This window comes from Triturus cristatus, chromosome 9 (genome assembly GCF_964204655.1).
Source record: "Triturus cristatus chromosome 9, aTriCri1.1, whole genome shotgun sequence".
Taxonomy (NCBI): Eukaryota; Metazoa; Chordata; class Amphibia; order Caudata; family Salamandridae; genus Triturus; species Triturus cristatus.
In genome coordinates, this window is record NC_140592.1 from 1218430146 (window position 1) to 1218450772 (window position 20627).

The 20627-nt window shown below is 47.1% G+C and overlaps 1 protein-coding gene across 5 annotated transcripts in view; it reads right to left on the reverse strand.

Moving 5' to 3' along the window:
- SIPA1L1 (signal induced proliferation associated 1 like 1) overlaps window positions 1-20627 on the reverse strand; it is an 820039-nt gene that overhangs the window by 364018 nt on the left and 435394 nt on the right. For all 5 annotated transcript variants that reach the window (XM_085627288.1, XM_085627286.1, XM_085627287.1 and 2 more), the window contains exon 9: window positions 4883-5040. In XM_085627288.1, the coding sequence (XP_085483414.1) occupies window positions 4883-5040 (158 nt within the window). The remainder of the gene's footprint in view (window positions 1-4882; window positions 5041-20627) is intronic.

Genomic DNA, 20627 nt, shown 5'->3' on the forward strand with positions numbered 1-20627 from the left:
GCTCCGGTTGGGGTAGGGAGAGGGATCTGCCACTGACCCAATCGCGGTCCGTGAGCCACCACTGCAACTGTCTTGCAGTGCCCTCTGAGATCAAGACATGGTCGGACAGGTTGCCCCGATGCTGGGCCCACTGAAACTTCAGGTCCCACTGCAGAGCCCGCATCTGCCACCTGGTGTGATATACCAGCAGGATGCAGGAGGCCATCAGACCCAGTAGCTGCAGCACCAACCTGACCGAAACCCAGGATAACGGCTGAAAGATCGGAATCAGAGCCAGAATATCCCGAACCCGCTATTCCGGAGGATAGACCCGGAACTGCGCCGAGTCCAGAACAGCTCCGATGAAAAGGAGCTTCTGGGAGGGACTCAGATGCGACTTCGGCACGTTGATGGAAAACCCCAGCAAATGCAGGAGGTCAGCTGTAGTCTGGAGGTGGGAGACGACTGCCTGGGGCGAGCCCGCCTTCAACAACCAGTCGTCGAGATAGGGGAAGACTGGAACCCCTAATCTGCGCAGATGAGCTGCGACCACCGCCATCCCTTTCGTGAACACCAGAGGGGCACTGGTGAGGCCGAAGGGGAGCACGGTAAACAAAGTTCTCGCGGCCTACCGTGAACCGCAGGTAACGCTGGAGGGCCGGCAGGACGGGATGTGGAAATAAGCGTCCTGCAAGTCCAATGCTACCATCCAGTCTCCAGGGTCTAGGGCAGCCAGAACCTGAGCTAAGGTGAGCATCTTGAACTTTTCCTTCCGGAGGAAGGCACTGAGGCTCCTGAGGACCAAGATAGGGCATAGGCCCCCTTTGCCCTTCTGGGGAACCAGAAAGGAGTGGGAATAGCAACCCCAACCTACATCTGTGCCAGGAACGCGCTTGATGGCCCCCTTGGCCAAGAGGTCCGTAACTTCCTCCTGCTGAAGTTATCCCCCAACATGCGGTGGCATGGCTGGAGGGGTCGCCTTGAAGGGGAGGGAGTAGCCCCTTTGGACGATTTGCAGCACCCACCTGTCCGATGTAATGGTACGCCAGTGGAGCAGGTGATGGCGAACTCGGCCTCCCACTGGCGTTGAAAGGGCCTGAAAAGCTCGGACTAGGAAGGCTTTGAGGCAGATGCTGCTGGGGTAGATGTGGGCTGACCGGCTCTCTGTTCCCCCGCTCCGCCTCGGCAGAATCCACGTCCGCGTTGAGGCTGATTCTGCGGCCCGTGGCTAGACGGATCTGAAGGGGCGCCCCTTCCTTGGCCACGAAAGGGGCGAAAAGCGGAAGTTTGCGGGCGTGGGGCCGGGAGGCCCAAGGACTTGGCCTTAGCCCTGGAGTCCTTAAAGCACTCCAGCGCACTATCCGCTTAGTCGCCAAAGAGGCGACTGCCATCAAAGGGCATGTCCAGGAGGGTGCTCTGGACATCCCCGGAGAAGTTCGTGGACCTCAGCCAGGCGTGGTGACGAATCGCCACCGTGGTCCCAATTGCCCTACCTAGCGAGTCCGTTGTGTCAAGCCCACATCGTATCGAGTAACGTGCCGCATCCCGCCCCTCGGCAAGAGCCTGGGCGAGCCGTGTCTGGGCCTCCTCCGGACACTGGGGCAGCACGTCCGCCACCGTATCCCACAAAGAGTGGGTGTAACGGTCCAAAAGGCACGCGGTGTTGATAGACCGCAACCCCAAACTAAGGGAGGAGAACAGTTTCTTTCCAAACTGTTCCAACCTTTTGGATTCCCGATCCGGGGAGCGGACGGGAAGGCGGTCTGGCAGGTAGAGGCCTGGATAACCAGGCTCTCAGGCGTGGGGTGCACTGACAGAAAGCTGGGGTCATCCGGGGCGGTGGCGCCGGGCTACGTTCCAGTCCACAGGAGGGACTGCGGAGGGCTTGGACCAGGTGCCCATCAGAACGTCCATCAGTGCTTCATTGAACTACAGCAGAGGCTCCGAGGACCTTACCGGCGGTTGAAGCACTTCAGTGAGGAGGTTAGTCCTCACGGCCACTGCAGGGAGCTCTAGCTGAAGAGCCTCGGCAGTCCTGCGCAGCACCACAGAATAGGTAGCACCCTCCTCCGTAGCCACGGAAGGAGGAGAGATGAAGCCAGTGTCAGGGGAGGTGTCAAGACCACTGGCATCCCCGAGCTCTTCTGCCTTGTCCTGAGATAACTGCCACTGCTGTGCCAGAGGGTCCTCAGACCCCTCCCAGTCGTCCCCGCCATCCGACTCCTGGCAGACAAGTGAAAAGGTCGGAGCCGGGCGGTAGATCAATCTGTCATCCATCGGCACCGGATACGGCGCCGCTCCGACGCCGGGCCCGGACCGGGACTACACCTGGGGACAACGTCGTCCGAAGACGGCTCCGGGGGGGGGCGGCACCGAAGGGGGTCGGCGCTGGCGGAAGGGTTTTAAGGTCGACCGGCGTCGACCGGGATCCAGGCCTGGATCCCCCGGGGGCCTGCGGCATCGGGACCGAAGTCGACGACAGCGCCGGAGCCGCTGGCTCGCTAGGCCCCCCAGTCGGACCTGCGGGGCCCGAAGACGCTCAGGCAGGTCTCGACGGCAGAGCGAGACTCCTCATGGCCACGAGGAAGTCTCGAGTCTCCGTCGGAGTCGCATCTGGCCCAGGGACTAGAGGGTATGGGGCCGGACGAGACTCTTGCGGCTCCGACGGAGCCGTGTGGGTGGTGCCACCCGAGCCCTCAGCCAAGTCGCGCGACCGGCAAGGGTAGTCAGAAGAGCGATGTCGTCTCTTCAACTTCTTGCTGTGCCTCGACTTCCTGGAATGCGAGGACTTGGACCCCGACGAGCGGTGATGGCTGCGGCTCCGCGACCAGTCACTCGACCTCCTCCTCGACCGGGGCCTTGAGCGGCGCGGAGCCGACTGCCGGATCTCGAGCAGCTTGCGGGACCGCTCCCGCCTAGCCTTCGAGGTCAAGGCCCAGCAGTCGAGGCACGACTCGGCATCGTGGTCAGCCCCAAGGCAGTAGAGACACCGGCAGTGGTGGTCCGTGACTGACATCTGGCGGTGACAGGCGTCGCAAGGCTTGAACCCAGGCATCCCTACTGGCACCAGGAGTCGAGGTCGACTCGAAATAGGAACCAAAAAAGTTTAGTCAAAAAGTGACTAAAAGGGTATGCTCTTCCCAGATCTGCGCTTACTGGTGCGGAAAAAAGTCAGCGCGTGAGGGCGTCGTCTGAGTACTCCGACGACGTCATCTCGGCGATCACGACGCCGACAACGTACGCTGAGCCGCCGACAACGTACGCTGAGCCGCAGACAACGCCTAGCGACGCGCAAGGGTATTGCTGACGACAAATCTTTCCGGATCCAGCCTGATGCCTGGGGATATTCCAAGGGAAGGAATCTAAGGTAAGGAATCTAACGTGTTTCTTTCAGATGTTATGCAGCAGTTAAAAGGGAAATGAGAGAATGATGCAGGAATTTTTGATGAAGGTGAATGGGAGGAGTTAATATTACCCTGTGCTTTTGAACAGGACATGCTAAGGGTCTCTGCCCCGGTTGTGTTATTCAGTTTTCATACTACATGACATGCTGTAAAAAAAGTTGGACAGCGTTTGTCAAGTTTTATGAATTCTGCAGCTTGTAGTAAAGATTAGCATAACTGAGTACTAAAAAAGTCATCAAAGTAGTTTAATACATTTGCAGTGCCTGCCTTTTTAAGTTGCTTACTCTAAACTCCAATACTTGGCACACGCACTGACAACCACCTTCCCTCTGAGATGTCCTACACTGTCTATGACCACTGTAATTTTGATGTCTGCAGATAACCCCACACAAGACTTGCTGTAGAAAAGCTCCATTGGGAGGTTTTGGAGCAGATGTAGGGAAGGATTTGTAGATTACAAATTCAATTACACATCAAACTGGCCCCCCAGTATAGATGGGTACTCAAGAATGTTCCTGCACGAGCCATTTTCCCCTCAGCATCAACACTGGCAGTAAACACCCTTATTGTGAGTACTACCATTAGGCAGTATAACCGAAATCGTGCAGCAATCACTTCCAGCACACAATAACAAACAGCAATCATACCACCCCATCGATAAAAGGCCGTAATCAAGCCAGCCATGAATTGCTGTGCGGTAATCACCCCCGCTGACTCCCCACACAGCCTGTAGCGCTGTCGGACAGTGGGAGCCTGAAAAACAGCTAGAGAAGGGCCTGAACGTGGATGGAAGCAATACCTAGGCACAATCATCACATAACAAACAAAGGAAGGCACAAGATTCAACCAATAAGTTAGGGCATTTTATTGAGTGTGAAATGGGGTGGATGGTGCCACAGCCAGTGCTTCTACTCAGAGAGCGGAACATCTCCGCACATGGGAATGGGCGAAAGTGCATGATGCGTATCGGTGGGAAGATTAATATGAAAGCGGAAAGATTGCTGGGGCCACAGGCAGCTGCACATCACACAGTGCATGGTTGCAATCCTGTGTTGGTGGGAACACTTCAGACGTTAATGATTTGCTCAATGGAAACTTAACCAATAGCACACAATATTTGACCGGAAATTAGACTACCACACTCGACAGGATGTCAAGTGATCACTGAGCCACTGAATTACCCAGCCACATCAAGAGTGGGAGCCAATACACGGTAAAAAGCATGTCTTGTATCAGAATACATTACAATACAAAACATTCATCAAAAAATAGAGGCCAATCATTTGAACAGTCGCACATCCTCAGCAATGTAAAAGAAAAAGACAGTAAGAGGCAGGTTTACTGTTCTTTGAGGAAGGCACCTTCCCCTTCATGGATGTACAACAGAGCAAAGACGTCACAAGAACTCACACCACATTTACTAAATGGACATCCTTCTTCAGGCCATCAGGGCCTGTCCCTACCCAGAGAGATTGAAGATTTGAGAAGAATGCAGATACCTGTAACAGGCTCCATCAGTGCCCGGGCTGTGGGCTCTCACGATGACGAACACATGCTGGAAGTGAGACCGAATATTCTTTGGAGTGAACGGGTCTGCTCCGGGCTCCTGGAAAACTATCGTCACAATGTCATTTCCGATGTGGCGTTTCCTCAGGAGCTACAAAACAAACAACCAACATTTAGGAGTTGTGCTCAACTGAGGGACACTAAAGCAAAGAATGCCTTCACTGAATTTGTATAATCAACTCAATTAGCTTCTATTTTCATTGTTCGGTAATGTTTCTCCAAGTGACAGCAAAAGCAAAAAAAGAGTGGTAAAAGTGTACTCCTTTAACAAAATGCTTCAATATCCTTTTCTAAGAAAGGCCAATACTCTAAACAGCCAGGCCAGGACAGAGCCACATTGGAACTGGGTCAAACCAATATGGTAACCCAGACCGTAATTTCATCAATCATGAAACAAATTCTACAACAACTTACCAACTTAAAAGTTCATCAACAAATTCTAAGCAACCCCCGTCCCCGAAAAGAGGGAGGGTGGAAGCTTGTGAGGCGAAGAAGGCAGCAAGACAGATTACAGCATTTATACAGATTTCAGCCGTCCTACTACCTGTCGGAGATGGTTGTGAATGTTGGGAGGTTTACGAAAGCAGCAGGTTCTGTGCTATTTTGGGATACTCAAAACAAAAAACAAAGACTTCTTCCTCAATATAACAATGTTGCAATGCAACTGAAAATGTAAGTGATTCAAGAACTCCTTTGTCTGGCTGAAGTTTCAGCTAACAACTTAAATATAATTTACTGGATCCAAGTTCTGTATGTAAATCAGTATTTAATTTAACATATATACGTACATTCATGCAGAGACCACACAAAAATGTGTTAATGTTTCGATGCAGCAAGTACTCGCTTTACCTTTAATCTCAAACTACCTGCTGGAGTTGTCAGACCCTTTCTGAAATGTGACATCTTACCGTAATTACCATAAAGTGAGTGTCACCTGTGTTTTGTGCTTTGCAGGGCTGGATTAAAACACAATATAGTCTATCTAGCCTTATGGTCTAGAATTTACAGCTAACCCATTATCTAGACAGATCCAGAACCGGTGGTCAGTACCGTAAGGGAAAATAAATCAGCCTAGGGCCACAGTTGTGATGCATGTCAATAAAAGTTAACAACGGAGTGGGGTAACCTACCACCTCAGTAGTCATGTTCCAGAGCACTCAAGTGCACTCAAAGACTCTTGGGTAAAGGCATATTAGATTTTATTACAAACGGTAAACCAACAGAAATACGGCACTTGGTCAACACCTTGACTGTCTTGACTCTGGCAAAGCCCACAAAGAGCTGATCATCCACTCTTCACGGTCATGTGCTGTTGATATGGTAAGCCATTGCACACGTAGAAACCAGTCTACACAGCCATTCTTCCCGTTTGGGTGGGTGATGAGGAAGGAAGAAAGATACCACTCTACAGGAAGCATGGGAAGGTGCAAAAAAATCATTTTAACCAGTTACAACACTAAGAAAGGTGTTTGGACTGAAGTCACTGGTTTTGTATTAGCCAGTTAAGAAGAAAGGTCAGTGGTTGCACTATTTGACAATCTGATACAACCATAAATTGAGTTTGATTTTTAATAGTTTGCATACTTTTTCCTTAGTCCTCCTTAGTCGCCATATGCAAGCATTTAAAAGCGCTACTGTGACCCTTGGATGGGATGTTAGCACTTTCTTTCAATAAGTCATTGTCAAGTGTATGAGCTGCCTTTGTGAAAGAAGCCATCATTTGGTAGTACCAATCCTGTCTATGATCACACAATTTCCTTTGCCAATACAGCATACCTTTTTAATTAAGACCATTTACTAGACTATTTACTAGATTATTAAGAACCAGGTATTTGCTTTGTGCACAGTACTGAACCTGAGGAAGCTGGGAGAGTGAAGAAGTCAGAGGACGATTTAGAGCCCTACTAAGGCATTTATCGCCAAGCAACTCCAATGAACCTATTACAAATTAAAGTGAACTCTTGGTACAACCGCTGACTCATGTTTATAAGGACAATGAACTTGATGTGACGGAAATAGTACTAATCAAAGATCTTGAGTAGTAGGATCCTGAATAGTTGTCTCTGCTCTCCTGCATTCACTAGAGAAATGTGAGTTGCAACTAACTGAACAAACATTTAACTTTCCTGTTAGCTACCTCTACTATATTAATATTGCTTAAAATGGGCACGGTGTAACATTTCAAACACATTTTTAAAACAGAACGCAAAGGCAAAACAAGTCAATTCATTTAATCTCTACTCCATTTATAAATAAATAAACCAATAAAGCAAGTGATTAAAAGCTATTTTCAAAATACATAAAAAACAGTGACCATAAGACATCAAGTGATTCAAAATTCATATTCTACAGAGAAGTTAAACATTTTCTAATTTGGATTGCGTGCAATACGTAGCTTACTGCAGCATTATATACCAATACGTGGTTTTAAAAAACACTATCTTAGCTTCAAATAAAATTTACAATAGAATAAAGTGCAACGTAGTTTGTAATGATGTCCCATCACAGAGGCATGGGAGCTTTTCCTTGTTCCATGGTCTCATTTTAGGGAAAGTCACAATATGATGTACAAGGCCTAATAGTAAACGCGTTAGAATAAATATATGGTACAAATTCAAGACATTAAGCATGTATGGTTTGATTCCGTACGAATATTCAATAGGAAGTAGGTATTTAAAAGACGGTATATTCCATTCCAGACACGCTCTCTCCTGATCTCGTCTTTCAATAAGTGATAGTTTTTTTTTAGTAGCGGGTTACGGTAGTTGGAATCTGTTAAAGACTGCAATCATCCAGCTTGTTTAATAAGGGTTTGAATGTAATAAAGCCAGGTGATCTAAAAGGCTTGGTTCCAAGGTGAGAGAAGCTTTTACAATGTCTCTGGTTTAGACCACACCGCCCTCTGTAGAAGAGCTGATTTTACACATGGTATTTTCAATATGAGACATACCCAGCTCCTATGGGATAAGGGTCTCGGAAGCTGATTGTCGCAAGGGTAATCACCTAAGGAACTTATTTTCTTGCCATTTCTTTCTTTCATATTTACATCAAAACCCCAAAGGCCTACCCCTTATGAAGCCCCAGCAAGACAAATGCTTATATATGGCCAACATCTCTCTTGATGGTTTAGACCCTCAGTTAGCAGCAAATCTAAAAACTCCTTCCATTGATCTCATTAGATTTGTACTGACATGGACTACCTTCTGTGGTTGGACCACATATCTGAGTCCGAGAACTGAATGCCCAAGCATGAGAATGTCGATATTCTCGCTACATGCACTCCATGTATGTGGTATGGACGAGTCTTAGAACTTCCTTTTTCATGACCACTGAAAAACATTTTTTCATGTTAAACTTTAGGCATCTGTCCTCCATATATGCAATGAAAGAGTCAATAAGCTTTTGCAATCCTTTGCTGTTTGCAAAAGTAAAACAGCAACATCTGGATATATTAAGCCAGGGACCTTCAGATACCCCAGATTAAGGCAATCAGAAGTGCCCGGAGTTCTGCATCCACCTCATTGATATAAAGGAAGAGGAAGGGTGCCAGTACATAACCCTGCCTTAAAACCCACTTTATCCCAAAAGGTGGTGGGCACTCCCCCACTGGGAGGTCTAAATCAGTAAGACATGCACTCTGTTCTAAGTTATATGGGTATCGAAAACTTATACTGCTATCGGGTATGCTCATCTTGGAGCATTCCCTGTCCTCAGAACACAAGTTATGAACATGAAACTCGCTAGTGGTACAAACCTACTCACCAAGTCCCAGGACACTAATCCACAGTTGCCAAAATAGGGTTGAATCATATTTGACAAAGATTAAACCTCAAATCATCCAAACATTTCATCAAAAGGACTTTTAATGCTTAATTGCCATTCTTGCAATTTACATCATTGTGATCGTACATTGTGATCGTACATCAAAATTTCAGAAGAAACTATTAAAGTTTAATCATATCCATTGAAGATTAAGATTTATCATGCAAAAATGTACAAATGTGAAATGTATTTCGGGTCATTGTCCCCCTTCGTTTGGGGCGAGCTTTGGCAGTATGCCTACATTCTCTGACTCTGAAGCGTGTGCACCATGGGAATGGTAAGTAGGCATTTACCACTAGGAATATCACTGCCCTTGGGGGTCACAACGTACCCTCGCAATTAAATTTGCATACATCCTGGCAAGTAAAATAGATTCCTCTAACACTTCTAATGATCTCATGGTGGGCCAAAGGTTATAATGATTAACCAATTCAAATGTGCTACTCAGATCCTTGAAACAAAGATACAGAGTACCACCTTTTACCTTCATATATTTAGTAAGATTCAGTGCCTGCTCTACAGTTCCCAATCCCTTCCTGAAACCAAACAGAGCCGAAATTAATATAGATTGTTCTTCTACACAGAGCTCTAGCTTCTCAAGAATAAGCCTCCCTAATAGTTGGAAGAGGAGTCAAGAAGGGATACTTGATGCTAACAGGATGGATTTTTTTGTTACCCTTTTTAAAAATAGGAATTATTACTGCCTCTGACTTTGACGGAGGGTGGAAACCTGCTCCTGCTCCATTTAAAACCATAGTTAAAACTAGAGCCTGGACTTTAAGAAGTTGTTTGTATATGTCCACCGGGACACAGTCTGGGCCGAGGCCTTTTAATTAGTGCATTTATTTTAAGTTTTATTTTTACTTCCTTAATTGTAAATACAAACTTAGTCTGCAAGAGTAACACATCAATATGAGGTAAAATAGTTTCCTCATTAAGGGACTGAAAATAATAGTAAAATCATCAATCGAGTTTTGTGAAGATATCAAGAAATCTATTTCCAGAACAAAATGAAATCATTATTGGCAGCCTGCAATAATTTAGACCATGCTTCTTCTAACTGCTAATTCCTAACTGAAAGAGCTTGCTTGTATTTTGATCTTAGTAAGTGCACTTTTACCCTACTCCTTAGTTTTGTACGAAGGGCCGTTTTCAAATTTTTATTAGCAGTTATACATGTCTTATCCAACCATCCTTTGGGATCTGGGATACGACCTTGACAAGGTTTTATTAGCAACAAGTTAATAGCTCTCAATAGATTTACATGAGCTTGCTTCACAGAAGGATAATCTGTAGCAGAGTCTAAACAGATTATATCCTGATTAAAAGTTCTAAATACAATACAAGTAAAAAAAGCCTGCATTAACTCCTGACCATTTCATCCTAATCCTATTTATTTCGGTGTACTGAACACTCACCACCATAGGTTCCTGGTGTAATGCAATTAGTGAAGTTAATATCAAAGGATTATAGTCACTAATACAACTTTCCTTAGTCTGAAGCTCGACACTAGTTATTAAAGAGTTCGATAAAGAGATCATATGACCTATTATTATCAAGGCGCCCCTACCAATGATTACTGGGAGAGGAGATACTTAGAGAGTGAGTGACTGCTCAACAATGTTCACATTGAATCTGGCCAACATGTAGTTCAAAGTTGGGGTGTGACCTGACGTAGTAAGCGTAGGAATCACAAAGTGGTGCTCCCGCCAACAGATTCCCATCCAACGTAATCCTGAAATTAATAAACGGCCCAGGAGAAGCTCAAAGTGTGACAGGCACTGCCTACTCACATCGGCGCCTGGAGGAGTAGTGGAGTAAGACGGCTGCATCGGATTCCTGACCTTTATGGCTAAGGGTCGAAGCGGAGCGACATCATGCCCCAAAATGGCGACCGCAATGACAGATCTGGGAGATTGAGCAGAGCTCCTTAGCAGGGGTAACACGCTCCCCTACCCTGGGGTCTGCATGGCAGAGTGCTACAGAGACCCGTCCTGGCGCCTATCGAGTTGCGAGTTGAGATTGAAGGCTACGAGCCTCCTCCTGCCCTACCAGCATGAACCAAAGGCAGCCTGGTGCGGCGGAGACACAGACCGGGGAGCCGGGAGGTATGCCAGGCTGTGGCGAGGCCTGGGGGCTGAGGTGCAGAGCCGGAATGCAAGCGGTGGCCCAATGGAAGCCTGGCAAGGCCTTGTGTAGGGGCCCTGGGAGGCAGGACTACAGAAAAGCACCTGACAGATGAAGGCCACGAGAAATTGAGAGGCATGACTGGGACTGCAGTGGCAGCCAGGATCACAGAGGAGCTTGGAGTTGGCCTACTCAGCTGAAAGTGCAGGGCTGCAGACAGCGCAGTGCTGTGAGATGGCGGCCTGTGGGACCGGCAATGGCCTGACCAGCTGGAGGGAGCTGGGCTGCGCTCCGAGTGAAATCAATAGGAGCTGTAGAGTCCTGGCTCCAACCAACAGTGAGTGGTCGAGGAGAAAGCACAGTTGGAATCATTGGCGCAGCATCGCACTCACAGTGGCCCCATTGCGCCACACCTACATCGCTCTGCCTTCACTTCTCCCCCCACCAGTGGCACCGTGCTTGACACACACAGGCCAGAGTCTCAGCAGGAGCAAGTAACCTTGATTGCTTTTCTGAGCCCTACGTGGCTCGTGCCACTTCCCAGTGAGAGGGTGTTGCACTATGACCTCTTAACAAGCGGGGAAGGTACTACTACTTGACTACCCCCAGCCCCCCCCCCGCGCAATCTCCCCTTGGCTGCAATTTATGGCGCCTATGAGACCTGCCTCCCAAGATGGTGCTTGTACATGAGCAGTGACACATTAGTGACTGCAGAAGGGGTTCTGGTGACTCGCCACATACTGTTATGAAAATAGGTGCACCCAGCTGGAGAGCCAAGCTGATCAGTGTCTCCCTCTGAGACTGGAGCGGCCCACGCTAAAACAGACCTGGAAGCAGACAGCTGGACTATCTCGAAATATTCGGGCATGGAGAGCGCTTTGGAGAGGTGGAACAAGAGCAGGTCAACAGAACCCTGGGGGGTACTAAGGGGAATTAAGTCTGTAGCATTGACCGGTGCTCAGTGAAGATCACACACTCAGCACTATCCCAGGCAGCGCAGAGCAGAGGGCACTACTGACTTCACAACAAGCCTGTGTGCTTCAGTAGGACTAGTGGGGTCAACAAAGAACTACCCACGCATGGATTGAGCCTAAAGAAGCTTGCCGGACGGTGAACCTCTGCCTCATTGTGGCAGGGGCGCGCCACGCTGCGTCTCAGTCGACTGAATTCTGGTTACAAGACAGGCCTGGTGATTGGAAAAAATTGGTGCATGAAAAAACAGCGAAGGCGCCAACTTACAGTTTGGGGGTGTCCCCCCACCACTCATTACCCTGGTTAATATAGGAAAACCTATCAAGAAAAAGGATCAGGAACCGGACACTGCTACAACTGCTGTAAACATGACCAGCAGGCAAGAGGTCGAAGTTGGTCAAAGAACAGGTGGCAGGGGAGCGTCTTTCGCTGTTCTTTGCCCTGGAGAGGGCACACAAAGTCCCAGCGAGGACGCCGCTCCATGGTGCTCCGCTGCAGCCGATGATTGCACACCTGCTCTACTACAAGGATAGGGACTATATCTTGCACCAGGCTAGATGCAGAGGCTATCTTGTGTTGGAAAACAACACCGTCAGGATTTTCCTGGATTTCTCAAGAGAAATACAGCGGCAAAGATAGTCCTTCCTGGAGGTAAGGAAAAAACTCCCGACAACTGGGCATGGCGTATGCAATGATTCTTCCAGCTAACTGAGAGCAGAGACAGGAGAGGGCACGCAATTCTTTCAGACCCCCACAGGAAATGTGGAATTGGCTGGATCATCACTCGCAGCCTGGTACCAGCCAGGCGTGATGAGGCGGACGCCTACACAGATCCAGATCACAAAGTAGACCTATATATCGAAACACAGTGGTCCCCACCTCGGACGAAGTTGGCGGAAGGCCATGGAGGAGATGGCCTTCTGCAACAGCAAAACAGAACCCCTATCGGTTGATAGTGAGACGGAGACCAGAGAAACTGTCTCCGATCAGGCGTCCAGAGAATCTGTGGCTTTGAGTGTGGTCTAGCCCAAAGTAACCCCAGGGACATCCGATTAACTTATTCGAATTGCTCAGCAGCTGGTGTCGTAGACCATGGGGTGGACACCGCCTAATGTCGCAGAAGTTACACCCCACATGTCGAGGGCTATATCCTTTTCTAAGACTGTTGGATGGGTGAACTTGGTTGTGGGGGATTGAACAGCCTCATCGCCTTAGAGTTGGACGCGGGTACGCCTGCGTACGGTTGAGCAATGTTTGCAAGCTTGGATCGGGAGCTGTTGCCTGCACGTCCTGGGGTCTGGGAGTGGAGATAAAAGTTTCTTGCAGGTTGCCTGTGTGACTGTCAGTGGAGCCCAAAGGGTTCATGCCGAGAGAGCATGTTCATTGGGGTCACCAAAGATGTGTGGACCCTGGGAAGGGAGGATGCGAGATGATATAATGGCCTACTCCTCGACGTATAAAATCATTACGTGGAACATTAGGGGGGGATGCACACGTTGACAAAAAGATATAAAATATCCTCCTACTTAAACAGGAGAGGAATACATATTTCACTATTGCAAGAGACACACTTGACAGCTAAAGAGGGTGCTGCCCTACAAATGAGATGGAGGGGCCAAGCCTATTTCAGCACTTACTCAGCCTACGCAAGGGGGACTATAATCTGGATACGAGCAGAGGTCCCCTTTCAACACACAGGTCACTTAATCCACCCAGAAGGAAGATATGTGGTCGTGACAGGCAGACTGGAGGGTTGATAAATATATATGCCCCGAATGTAGACCAAGGGACTGCGTTGTCAAGACCAATAGCCCCTTTTCTTATTCATTTGATGGTCATGGGAGGAGACTTTAAATGCGTGGCAGACCCCCTACTAGAGAGGTCAAACCCTTCACTGAGATATGCTCCTGTTACCTGAACGGCTCGTACCTTCATGAAATGGCAGACTAAGTGGGGACTGATAGACACCTGGAGGCGGTTAAACCCACAAACGGGAGATTATTAATTTTTTGAGCCCTGCATGAACTGCAGATTTGCTTAAGCACCTTCTTATGCACTACAGACCACGACGCAGAATATTTGACGCGCACTATTTCAGACCACAACCCAGTACTATTACATCTAAAATGGGAGCACACAAGACAGCACATTCCTGCATGGTTATTAAAACCTGAATCTCTGGAAGATCCACACTACTAAGAAATAATCAGAGGCAAAATTTGACAATACTTCGCAGACAATGGCAACATGGCCTCCTCCCCACAGGTAGAATGGGTTGCTTTTAAAGTGGTAATTAGGGGGAAGTGTATAGCAAAACAGTGGGAGTTAGAATCTCCCAAGAGGTCCGGACGGCTGAGTTAGCACTGCGAGAGATAGAACGATAGAAGACCAGGGTTACCAGATTTGTAACCGAGACTACTAGTATGCAAGGAGGAAGTGGCAAGCCAGGTGGAACTAGTCAGATGCTTTGATTATAAATGCTATATGATCAAGGCCCATGCGGAGCGAGACCCCACAGGCACCCTGATGGCATGGTTGGCTAACCCAGCTAAGTAGGGATCAGTGATCATAGAAATTACAACTGACATAGCAACCAAGCAATACAGACAGGAAGAGAATAATTAGCACTTTCTCCATTACTATATTCAGGTATATTGAGCTCCACTGCGCATGACAGGGGGGCGGCTTGAAACCTATTTGATACCAGTGCCCCTGCACGCCCTGATGCAAGAAGGAGCTGGAGAATGTCATCTCTATACAAGAAGTTTGGGTGGCAATTAAGGATTCAGCCAGAAGGAATACACTGGGATCTGACAGACTGCCTGTCGAGTTTTTTGATAAACATATGGAAGAATTGGGCCCAAAACTCGTGGACCGGTTTAAGTCTGGACGCCTTACTAAATCTACAAAAGAGGCAGTGGTTACCACTACTGAAGCCAGGTAAACCTGCCAGTGACTGCAAAGCTTACAGGCCCCTATCAATGCTCAACATTGATTATACAATTTTAAGCAAAAATGTAGCAACCAGGCTTCTTCCGCACATGTCTAAACTAGTGCACCCGGACCAAGCGGAATTTATTCCAGGCCATAATACAGTGCTTAATGTCCAGAGACTGCTGACCCTACTAGAGGATACCACCTATGATCACAGTCAAACAGACATCTTCGCTGTTGATACTGAAAGGCATTAGACAGCCTGGAATAGAGCTATTTATATGGAGTACTGAAGCGCTTTAAACTGGGGCAGGGATTCCTGAAATGGACCCTGCTCCTCTATAGTATCCCAATGGCTAAAGTCCGCACAGGTCAGACCATTTCAGAGAGCTACAGCATAGGCCAGGGGACGAGGTGGGCTTCCCTCGGTCTCCACTGCTATTTGCACTAGCATTCGCCTGCCATGCCAGATTAGGGAAATTGGTACCAAGGAGTGCAAGTAGGCGGTTGTCCTCACTGAATAGCCCTCTATGCGAATGACCAATTGCTGTTTCTTAGAAACACAACGGACGACCTGAGGGGAGCTAGAGGTATGTTGGCAGATTTTGAAACCCTCTCGGGATTAAAGGTTAATTAGAAAAAATCTAAATTGTTACCGAACTTGGTGGGCCCAAACCTACCGGAGGGACTCTGATCACTACAATGGGAGCCCTGTTCGCAGTATTTAGGGGTCCGCATTTTTCATGAACAATCTGATCTCCTAGAAGGGAATGTGGGAATAGCCATTAAATCGATGATAGGAAAAATGGAGTTCTAGAAAAAGCTCTCCTTTAGGTAGCGGGCAGAGTAGTACTGCTCAAATTGGTGGTGCTTCTGTACTTGTTCACAGTGTTGCCTATACGGATCACCAGAGGGATGTTCCAGGAACTGGACTCGTTGATCACAGGGTGTATACGGGGGCCCAGGACGCAGACATGTAGTGACTGACGGGGGACTAGCAGTACCCAACTTTGAGGAATACTATATCGCTGAACAGTTACAGTGGTTCACGCAATGGGTGGCAGGAAGACAGGGCCCAGATCGAGCACGTGTGCCATTTGTTCCGACATTTCATAGACTACTGGGTGTGCTCTGGAGGACAATACTGGAGAGTTCTAAGTGATACGCCAACGTTGGACTTGCTGTCTTTAGAAGTATTCACCCGACTTACCTATAAAGGCGCTTACGTGACTGCCCAATGGTGGAAACTAGGAAGGGCTGATGAAGTGGGAAACTGCTGGGGCAACAAGGGTGTGGAGCTTCTCTCCTTTGAGGAATTTAGGACAGACTTCAATCTACGGCAAGGCCACATTCTCCTTCACAGAGCAGTAACAAAGGCATTCTGCAAACATTGGAACACAGGCCTGATGGAACCACAACCCCATAGGCCCTACCAATATATTGAGACCTCTTTGGGCGCATACAGAGCAGTAAGGTGTTTTATAGAGCAATAAGGGAGGATGCACTTCTACCACTAGACACTGCTCAACAAATGGGAAGAGATCCCCATTCCAGAGGGCGACTGGGACATAATACTAGACAGGGGTTGTATGTCGTTACAACGCATTCCGTTGCAACGCATGACTTTACCACGCATGCGTTACAACGGAATGCTATTTCCACGCATAACCATTACCACGAATATTCCTTTACCACGCATACCTTTACAACGATTTTCGTTGTAAATTTATGCATGGTAAGGGCATACTCTTGGTAAAGGTTATACCCCTCCCCTGTACCCTTACGTGACCCCCCCAGCCCCCAATCCTTCTTATAATTACCCCTGCCCTGAACCCTCAATACTTTTATATATATATATATATATATATTTTTTTTTTTTTTAAACTAAAATTCCCCTTACCTCTTCACGTCGTCTCCTCTCCTTCATCTTCCTTGGGGACGTTGTACGTCGTAAAGAGGAAGCGGAAGTTTTTCCGTTTCATCTCAAACTACGCCGATTGCCTCCACTTCGCGAAGTGACCGGTGCGTTTTCTGGTGGCCCCCTTTTTTTCCCACACTTTTTTTATTTGGGGGGGGGGGGGGAAGAGACCCCCCCCCCCCGCCCCTTTTTCTAATTTTAGCCTTTACCACACATGCCTTAACTACGTATCTCGTAGTAAAGGTATGCGTGGTAAAGGCTTTCGTGGTAACCGTGCATGCGTTGTAATGCATGCGTGGTTATGGTTTGCGTGGAAACGGCCACGTTGTAGTAGCCGTGTCCCCTAGACAGGGAACCGAAAAAGACCCAGAACGCTAGATTTAAATTAACTAATTTCTACGTACTAAACAGAGCCTATCTCACCCCTGCCCGCATTAGTAGATACTTTGGGATAGATGGTGCGGCCTGCCCGAGATGTGGGGAGATAGGAGTAGTTTTTAATCATATGCTGTGGCAATGCCCGACCTTGCAGCATTACTGGGAGGAGGTAATGTCCACAACTGCGGAAATAGTGGATAGGGAGGTGCCTAGTTCCTCGGGCCACTGTCTATTGAGTTGGTTCACACACACATCCAAAACTAAGATCACAAGTAGATTTCTCAATCTGGCATTTGTAATAGCAAAGAGGGAAATCACCAGAAACTGAAAGTCCCCAGAGGGCCCTCGAGCGACTGACTGGCGAAAAGAACTGGCGTGATGGTCTAGCTATGAAGGGGAGGTTCTACTGAGAGATGCTAGAAGGGGTAGAGGCACGGTGGACACAGCCCTCGCCTGGGAGACATTAGTTGGACTGTTTGAAGAATCCTGATTTCCAATTGGAGGAACCTCCTGTATCCCCAGGAGGATCCCCTGCCCCCTTTCCCCCCACAAGCTGGACTGGTAAATGAATTGGGTCATGTATGAAACAACGCCCCATCTCATGTAAAAGGAGCACGAAGAAGAAAAACTATCTACCATTTGGTGACACAGAATTGACTCTCTTGGGAGTGAACCTCCGAACTTCTGCACGAATTATGAATCGGGGCACAACAGGGGTTGGGGCGGCTGGATGGTATGGAATCACAGTTAGGATCTTCTTTTGCGAAATATTACTTTATGCATAGTATAATTCATGGATCATTACCGACTATTAAGGAGTGTAAATGTATGCGGTACTGTGCTTAATTAAAAATTCAATAAAATCTGTTAAGAAACATGTAGTTCAAAGTATTTTTTAGTCATTATGCACAAAGTGAACAAGTTCATTGCCTTTATCATCAATAACTCCACATAATTCCTTGGCGGGATAGGAGTGTATGGTGATGTTGAAGTCTCTTGCCCAAATTATAAAAGGGTCCATTGTGCCTATATGTATAAAAGAGAACAAAGTCCTTTTCCAGAGCATGAACCACCTTAGATTGAGTCTGATCAAAAATATGGTTATAAAAAAGAAATGATCAGTAAATCAGCTTTGCCCTCTACTGTCAATACAAAACTGGTGGAAAGGAGAATCTGTGAAGCGCTTAGAAAGGAAACCAGGATACAAGGTTAAAAATTAAATGTGAAGGCCACCTTTTCATCTACCCCGCACTCACTGGGATGCAGGTGTGACCACCGGGAAAATAGTCTATAGAAATCCTGCCCATGAACCAGGTTTCTTGTAAACAAACTATCTGGGGTAATTCCACCTATGTCTACCAATCTATTGAGTTGGTGTTCCCAGTGATTCCTCCCACATTCCACAAAATTATTGTAATCTTTGTAGGATTACTAGAAGAAATCATACAAGCTTTGCTTATTACCTTAGTGACAAAAGGCGTATTGCTCATACCTTGTACACCACAACTATTAGTATGGCATTCGTCACTGTGCATGTGGTCTCTTGTTACTGACTTTAAATGTCAGTCTATATCGCCCATGGATTCCAGGAGAGGAAATCTATTACTGGTACTCCCACCTTCAAATCACAGAAAACAATTGTTTTTGGCATTAAAAGAATATTTGTCTTCCAACTCCACTGGGCGGCAGGACGAGTCATTTCGCAGGGTGCTAGATTAAAGCCTTCATGAAGTTGGCGATTCCTTCTTCTCTACTTCTGCAGTTGGTTTTTAGTGGTTCAGATGACAAAACATTTTATTTTTAATCAGATATATATCCCTCTTTTTTTTGCTGCATGTGCGACCACTTCTTTGTTTTGCTGCGCCAGTCTCACACAAAAGTAAATCCTGCCCTCACTGTCTTAATCCCTGTGCCTCTGGTGAAGATTCTATCTATCTCTGTATTAGGTCAGTATGCAAGAACTCTCCTTTAAGACTTTCACTGGCACTTTCTTTTTGTAAAAGAGCTTTTGCATCTTCACACCTTGCGAGGATCAGAAAATACCAAACCATAACTTTAGTTGTCCCCTCAGCATTACATTTGTGCTCTACTGGTGCTTTCATTAGTGAAATGGCACAGTCCTTAAAAACCTTTGCTGTGGCAGTTTATCCTCCTTTGTTTTGACTTGCAGGTATATTTTGCTTGTAGGCTTTTAATCCATTTCGTGAACCTCTTCTGTAATTTTCACTTACCCTTGCTTGGATCTGCTCCAGAGATCCACACAAAGAGGTGACTTTATCAGCAATACTGCATCTGTCTTTCAGCTTGTTTTGGGAAACTGCACCGCTACAAATTTAACTGGTTATGATAAACCAAAGGAGGATCAGGTGATATTCTCAGAATCAGTGTTTGCCCTGAAGCTAAACTTTATTTTCTTTGGAGGTAAAATATTACGGATGGAGTTAAAATAATGTATTAGCTAACTGAAAGGGTTCTTTTGGCAAGTCTCCCCAATATCAATAGAAATCAGTTTTGGGGTAGACACCCACTGCTTATCTTGTCTTTTTGGGTGTTCATTTAGCAGAAGGCCTCTCAACAAGCCCACTGTTTAGGTCTCGCCTGACCCAGTGCATGCGCTGGTCTGGCGAGACTTATTAAGAGGGCTCCAAGAAGTGCTACCAGGCCAGCCTAGAGCTACAGTGCATGTGCGCGGGCGCGCATGCCGCGCTTTACCGCGATTACTTTCACTTTTGCGGCCGCACGGCCTCTTGGCATAGCCGATAGGTCTCGCTTTTGGGACCTTATAAGTATTTAGTTATGCAACTGTTGCATGGCTAAACACTTATAAGGTCCCAAAGGCGAGACCTATTGGCTATGCCAATGCTTGTTTTAAGCTTTCTGCTTATGCTGCTTTAGTCCGATAACCTGTATGTATCACAATGTGTCAGATAGAGAACTTCGCCCAAAAGGATTCCAGTTCACCTTGAAGATTTAAGGATTTGACTAAACTGCACGATCCACCAGGCCTTCCTAAGTGTTTATAGAGTGACGCCTGGCTTGACCTTCATCTGTGGTTAGAGTTCTGCCTCTTAGTGGTGCAGCAATCTTGCCTATGCCCTATGCGCACAAGCACAGGCCTCTGGCTTGGGGAGCGTAAACTTCACAGCATCTTGCAGGCCATGTGGAAAGCTCCACATGGCCTGCACAGCAGGAGAGATGCAAATGTGCCTAGATTGTCACCCAAAGTGAATAGCTAGGAAAATGGAACTGCACCAAAGAAGGAGACTACAGTCTGCATAGTAAGCTTCACTTCACAATCTTCAATTATACTTTCCTCCTGCAAAACTTGTACACCGCTCCTTAGTAAATTTCCTGATTCACGAAGAGCTCTTGGGCGTCTTTGTCCAAAACCCATTAGAATGACTGGGAGTTTTAAGTAAACAACCTCAACATAAATCCCGAGTTACATCAGCAGCACACAGGGCATTCTTTTTCTCCAACAATTCAAACAAAAATAACAAAATTGCTCAACCCCTCTCCTTCTGCAA